Source organism: Octopus bimaculoides, chromosome 8 (assembly GCF_001194135.2).
Source record: "Octopus bimaculoides isolate UCB-OBI-ISO-001 chromosome 8, ASM119413v2, whole genome shotgun sequence".
Taxonomy (NCBI): domain Eukaryota; kingdom Metazoa; phylum Mollusca; class Cephalopoda; order Octopoda; family Octopodidae; genus Octopus; species Octopus bimaculoides.
The window spans coordinates 82,996,907-83,004,406 of record NC_068988.1 but is presented as its reverse complement, the minus strand read 5'-3'; the positions used below and the strand labels follow the sequence as shown (position 1 = coordinate 83,004,406).

Here is a 7,500-nt window from a genome sequence, read left to right as displayed (position 1 = left end):
TTTGTGCAAGTGAGTGAGTATTTCTCCTTGTTTATATATGTGTTTGCTGACTTTAACCAAATTATTGCTATTCATACAGGCTGTTGTTTGCTTGCAGTCTACTGTAAAAGCATGTCCAAGCTATGTAACGCATTGCACAATCTTTGTAAACAAAAAGTGCCTTTAAATGGTGTCATTTACTTCCAATTCTCCATGTAACTATCTCCTGGTTGTTTGTTTTCCCATAGACTGGAGGATTATTACCTTGCTTAGAAACAGGTGAAGGTTGCCTATAGGAAGGGTGTCAAGCCATATGCCCTCTCCACAAGCATAGTCCCATCTGACCCATGCAAGCATGTAAAGTAGACGTTAAAATGAAGTTAAACTAATTAAAATATTTAATGCTATAAATGTGAAATTTTCTAATAGTAGTTTAAAATTGACTCTGATTTGCATTTTTCTGTTTTCAGAGTATTAAATCACTTGTTTAAGATAAACGCAACACAGCTTGTCACTCTTGATGTTGTCATTGCTGCATGCTGTTACTGTTCCTGTTTTAATGTTGTTACCATTGATTATAATGTATCTATTCAATCTCAATACATTCTGGCAGATTTGAATGTGAATATGCTGATCACTGTTGTATTTCATTATCAGAGAACATCTCATACCTTTAGACAATGTATGTCCGTAGCACTCATGATCCATTGATGTAAGGGGATTTTGAGACACCATGGTGTTTCACTGTGTCTCACTGTTCTGTGTGCACCTCATGAATTAGCATCAGCAAGTAATTTGTTTGCTGAGGTCTATAAATAAAAAATCAATAATCTTGTTAGATTCACTGATCTGGTGGTGACTTTTACTAAGAAGATACACAAGTTGAAATACTGCTGTGTTTCAAAGCCTCCTTACACTGGTGGATCATGTGTGTTCATCATCATCATCACCATCATTTAATGTCCATTTTCCATGCTGGAATGGGTTGGACAGCTTGACTGAAAACTGGTAAGCTGGGTAGCTGCACCAGGTTCCAGTCTGATTTGGCATGGTTTCTACAGCTGGATGCCAACCACTCCAAGAGGGTAGTGGGTGCTTTTTATGTGCCACCAGCATGGGTGCCAGTTACGAAACACTGGCATTGGCCATGACTATGATCTCACATGGCTTCACAGGTCTTCTCAACCACATTATATTGCCAAAGGTTTTGGTCACTTGTCACTGCCTCTGTGAAGCCTAAAGTTGGGAGGGTACATTTTACGTGCCACCAGAACAGGTGCCAGGTACATGACACTGGCATCAGCCATGACTACAAATTCATTCAGCTTGGCAGGTCTTCTCAAGCGCAGTATATTGCCCAACATTTGAAGAGTGCTTTTTACATACCATCAGTATGTTATGAGCACATATTCTCGACAAGGAGGAGATATTCTTCACTGACAAAATGCAATCAGCTATTTCCCATTTGAATCTTCCAGAAAATATTATGAATGAATATTTTGTTGTTTGGATTTTCACTGTTCTGTATGTACTTCATGAACTATTACCATAGATAATTACTGATATTTCATAGTTTAATAATTACTGATATTTCATTTAATATTTCAATATTTCATTTTCATTCAATATTTCATTTAATAATTACTGATATTTCATTTAATAATTACTGATATTTCATAGTTCCTGTCTGTATATTTGTGAATGTGTTCAAGCTTTGGGGTTTTTACAGGTTTAGTAAGGTTGGAAGGGCATCACCCATGACTGTTTACAGAGCTTCTAAAACGGATGGGAGAGGGAGGAAGGTATCCTCAAACTTGAGACTTGGTCTGAATGCTTGCAACAAAGTGAACTCCTCAAAAGGCACTTATGATGTCACATGTCATTAAACTAGGCAATGGATTCAGTCTACCACCCAAGGCCATTGTATGATTTGAACTCAGGATGCTAAGAGCTAGAAGAAATAAAGCAAAGCATCTTGACTGATGCTCTAACGATTTCCTTAGTTCAATACTTCGGATTGGTACTTATTTATTTGATCCCAGACGAAAGATAAAGTTGATCCTGATAGGATTTAAACTCAGAAAGAAGCTGACATTCTAATGACTTTGCCATCTTGTCTTTTATATTGAGTTTAAATGCTTAATAGCAGTAAAGAGTCATCATCAGCGGCAACAGCAGCAGCAACAACATTGCCACAACCACCAGCAAAAGTAACAACATCATCACCACCACCACCACCACCATCACCATGTATCATCTGCTCTCAGTAGTATGAATACCATGGATCACCATCTCAGTCTTTCTTTGGCTCTCTTTACACATTCACAATATTTTAACTCTGTTCAGTTCTTGATAATTATCTGCCTACGTATTTCTTGGTTGCCATCTTCTGCTTTGGCCTTTCCATAAACACTTTCTGTAAATCAAATTGGCCAAAAAATAATAATGATAAGAGCATATTTTTATTTGTAACAGTTATAACAGTATTTCATTTATGATAGAAGTATATGAAGTGAAGATACAGGAGTGTTGGTGGATAAAATGAATGCAAATGTGAATAGGTATTGTTTATTTAAACAATAAAAACTTGGCTAATACATTTTATTGTTTCAGGTGTTGGATAGCTGTACCTATGTCCAATTTTGACTACATCCATTGTGTGCCTGTATTTCTGGTTCTGTTTGTGAGTATCAGGATTTATATTATTGGCAACATATTGTAAAATTCTCAGCAAACAAAAAGTATGATTTTGATTTGGAGATGATCAAATATATGAAAGGTTTTAGGCAAAAACATAATCATCAAAACTCACTGATTCTCTCATAAATATTATCAAACTGAAATTCACAACATAGGGAGATCATAGGTAGATCACAAAAGACTCAACATCCTCCCTTCTACATTTTTCCCTGTCATCAATCAGTTTTTTTATTTTCCATTTACATCGTTTCCAGATTCGCCTTACTGGCACTCGTGCCAGTGGCATGTGAACGAAACATTGGACTGACTCCTGTGCAGGTGGCACATAAAAAACACCATTTGAGCACGGCCGTTGCCAGTACTGCCTGACTGGCCCTCGTGCCAGTGGCATGTAAAAAGCACCCACTACACTCTCAGAGTGGTTGGCGTTAGGAAGGGCATCCAGCTGTAGAAACTCTGCCAGATCAGATTGGAGTCTGGTGTAGCCATCTGGTTCGCCAGTCCCCAGTTAAATCATCCAACCCATGCTAGCATGGAAAGCAGACGTTAAACAATGATGATGATGATGTCTCTCTCTTTCTCCAGTCCTTGATGTTGCTCATTTTCTCCTACATGGTCTTCTCTTTTACCAGGAAAAGAATTTGTCTATCACAACCAAAATCACTAGACATGGAGTGTCATAGTGTCACATTATATGACCATGCCACTTCATTTTCCATATTTTATCACTAGAGAGAAGAGCATCATGGCTTGAAGTCTTCCCAATAATTTCTTTCCTAACACTTGTCAGCTTCGTTTTCTGTATGGATTATGAAACAACTTACTTATAGATACAAGATATATATTTTTTTTTAAATCCCCATTATTCATTGTTTTTAAGCATATGTTGCATGGAAGATTAAAAGAGACACCAAGAAATCAGTTGCATAATATTCTTCCATTATACTTCAAGGTGGTGAGCTGGCAGAATTGCTGGCATAACAGGAAAATGCCTTGCAGCATTTTTCTGCTTTTTTTAATGTTCTAAGTTCAGATGTTCCCAAGGTCGACTTTGCTTTTCATCTTTCAGAGTCAATAAAATAAAGTATCAGATAAGTACTGGGGTCGATGGTCTCGACTGTCTCCCCACCTTTTAAAAACTCTGGCTTTCTGCTTAAATTAGAAACCCTTATACAGCATTATATGCTAATACATTAACGTGTTGAGCTGGCAGAAATGGTAGAACTTTGGAAGAAATACCTGGCAGTATTTCTTTTGGCTCTTTATGTTCAGAGTTCAAATCCTACCGAGGTCAACTTGAATTTTTAACGCACCTGTGGTCAATAATATAAAGTACTTGTCAAGTATTGGGATCAAGATAATCAACTAACCCCTTCTTTCAAAATTGTTGATTTTGTATCTAAATTAGAAATATTTATGTACTGTCTAGGAACTTGTGGCTGAGCTAACTGCATGACCTGGCATTGATTTCTACTTAAAATATTTCTAGAATTTATTTCTGCCCTTCAGGAAATAGTGAACATCTCAAAATGTCATTTTTCTTTGTCCTTGTACCTCTGAGATCTTCAAGTCAATATGGGAGCCTCAATGTAGCTGCTTGACCAGCAAGAAATAGCAACTAAATTTCCATCAAATCATGTCTTTTAAGAAATTGAATAATTGGTTCTAAATACACAGTCTGAAAGACAGTATGTGATGGTCATGGCTGGAACATCTTTAATCATAGGTCTGTTGTATCAAGTTGACCAGGTGTAAACAACAATAATTCTGATACCTTTATTTCTTAATCATTATCTTACAATAATTCAATCCAAGATATCTTGGTAATGAAATTATAATAACTGCCTCCCCTTGAAACATACTACATTCTGCAATTCTTATTGAGTAGGTCTATTGTTCGTGTGCAATACTACTTCTTATCAATGGACTGCACTTCACTGAAGACATTAGAGCAAAGAATTACTTTATTTCCACACCACCAAACTCAACTCAAGCCCATACATAATAACCATTAGATCTTGCATATGTATGAATTATGTCATTGATTGATAGACAAAGAGAAATGAGAAAGAGAAAGTAAAGAATTATTTCGCCCACATAGCAGTTATTCTTCCATAAATTTATATGAAAACAAATGACCAATGTCTCCAGCATATATATATAAGCTTATTTATTCTAGAATTAGGGAAAAGATGGAGTAAGAGGGAATATCTGTACTTTGATCAATAATGTTCTTTCTTCTCTTCTTGCAAGTGGTACAAAGTTGAAGAACAGCTTTAGTGCAGCAACAAATGATGTAGGTATATAGGTAGCATTTAGCCCTTTATATCTTTTTTTTTTTCTGTATTGCTGATGTCATAATTACTTAAACATGATAACATTTTACTATCATACTCTAATATGATATTTAGGTCTGAAGACAGTGAGTTGTCAGAATCATTAGCATGTCAGACAAATACTTAGTGGTTATTTTTTCTGGATCTCTATGTTTTAAGTTCAAATTCTGCTGAGGTCAATTTTGACTCATTCTTTCAGTTGGTGTAATCAACTTGCCCCTCCACTCAAAACTACTGACCTTGGGCCAAAATTAGAAAGAATATAACTGATTGGAACAATTTTGTTTGTTTCTTTCAATCAAATTAAGATGCATTTAATATCATATTCAGTATATTACATATGTTGTTACCCATGTCTTTATGTAATAAATACCATACTCCCTTCTACACATCTCTTTAACAATGTTTGTACTTACACACACATACAAATGTGTGTGTGTGTGTGTGTGTGTGTGTGTGTGTACATACATACATTCAGACAGACAGACAAGACAATTACAATGACTATTGAGATTAATGTATCTACATATTTTTTTAGAGTCAATTATATAGCATATTTGGTTTAACTATGACCTACGTATGCTTCTGTTGCATAGATAACTATATTCACATTCTACACACACACACACACACATATATATATATGTATGTGTGTATATGTATATATGTATATATTTTTACATGTATGTGTGTATTTTTATATATAGATATATTTATCTCAATTTTTTTATATTATATATAACTTACAAATGTAATTCAATTCCTCACCTCATTCATAATGTACTTTATTCACATTGTAATTTAATCTTCAATCTCTATTTACTTACTCTTCATTACACTAATTATATTTGCATACTATATCTTACCCATAACAAACCTGTTACCCCCTCACCAAGACATATACCATTACCAATCATAAACAATATTATTCAGTCTACTGTGATGATTCAAATAATGCATAAAATATCTAAGGGTATATTCTTCCTCCCTCTGAAGAAATTAAGCTCAGAAATATGATTTTAATACTTATTTAATTTCACTGAACTTGATTGAAACAGCTGTAAGGGATAAGGATCGATTTTTTTGCCGATAATAAACTCTTATTAACTTCAATATTTCCATTTTATTATTATTCATCCACGTGACTATAAACCATGGTTTATATATAAACCTATTATTTTATGGATATTAATCTCCTCCCCAAAAAATATTAGGTATTGAACCAGTATTTCCTTGGATGATACCATCCCTTTATGAGGCTATTATAACCTCTATTTGAATTATGTGTGCGTGTGTGTGTGTATGTATGGATGTATGTATATACACATACACATACTTATGTATACATGTATGTATGCATGTACACACGTGTGTGTGTGTGTGTGTAGGCTAAGCATTGATGACAATGCATATGTATATCTTATTACACACTGAATTTCATGAATCTTTCACATATTACAACCTTACCTTTGATAGCTTATAGCTCTAATCTCCTAATTAGGCATTTTCTTTCTGGCTTTGTGAATCCCAACTTCTCAAAATTGGTTCTGAGGCAATAAGTCACATGACCAAATACTCCAATAATTTTTGGTGGAAACCTAAATTCATGGTTTGGATGGAAAATTTTCATATTTTTCAATTGTTCAACATAGAAGTTTTCTTTTCTACTAACCTTTAACATTATGCTGAAATCTACTGGCCAACTGATTTCAACTATTGTGCATAGTTTCCTTTCTCTCTCCCAGATCATAATGTTTGGTCTGTTTTTTACTGAAGTTCTGACATGGATGTTCCACTTGTAGTCTTACAAAATGTGTTGCTGTGCCATTCACATCACTGTTGCTTCTAATATTTGTATTGCTAAGATTATCCATACCATAGATTTCATTAGTGTTCCAGCCGTAACATCTTGTTTCACTGTTAAGTAATACCATGAGGACATTATTTGGGGCTGCTACTTACGAAGTAGGTGACATACTCAATGTTAATTCTACAAAGTCTGCATTAGTTGTCACATCCATGTAGCTTATTTGCATCCAAATTCCTTTTCTGCATCAGTTTCAGTTTCTGTCTAACAAATTTACTCACAAGACTTTGGTCGGTTCAAGGCTGTAGTAGAAGACACTTATGTAAAGAAGTGCTATACAATGGGACTGGACTTGAAACCATGTACTTGGAAAGCAAATTTCTCAACCACACAGCTATGCCTATGCATGTATGCTTGTGTGTGTGTGTGTGTGTGTATATATATATATATATATATCAGAGTGTGTATGTGTTTATGGGATTTGGAAGGGCATCCAGCTCTAGAGACCATGCCAATACAGACAATTGGAGCTGGGACAGCTCTCTGACTGGCCAGCTCCTGTCAAACTGTCTAACCCAATGCCAACATGGTAAAATGGATGTTAAACGATGATGTTGATGATGATGATGATGATGATGATGATATATATATATATATATATATATATATATATATATA

General features: G+C 34.9%; 1 protein-coding gene across 4 annotated transcripts in view; it reads left to right on the top strand.

Moving 5' to 3' along the window:
- The window catches only part of LOC106875237 (corticotropin-releasing factor receptor 2), a 147,262-nt gene that overhangs the window by 109,758 nt on the left and 30,004 nt on the right, over nucleotides 1-7,500 (top strand). For all 4 annotated transcript variants that reach the window (XM_052970217.1, XM_052970216.1, XM_014923299.2 and 1 more), the window contains one exon: nucleotides 2,593-2,662. In XM_052970217.1, coding sequence (XP_052826177.1) covers nucleotides 2,593-2,662 — 70 coding nt within the window. The remainder of the gene's footprint in view (nucleotides 1-2,592; nucleotides 2,663-7,500) is intronic.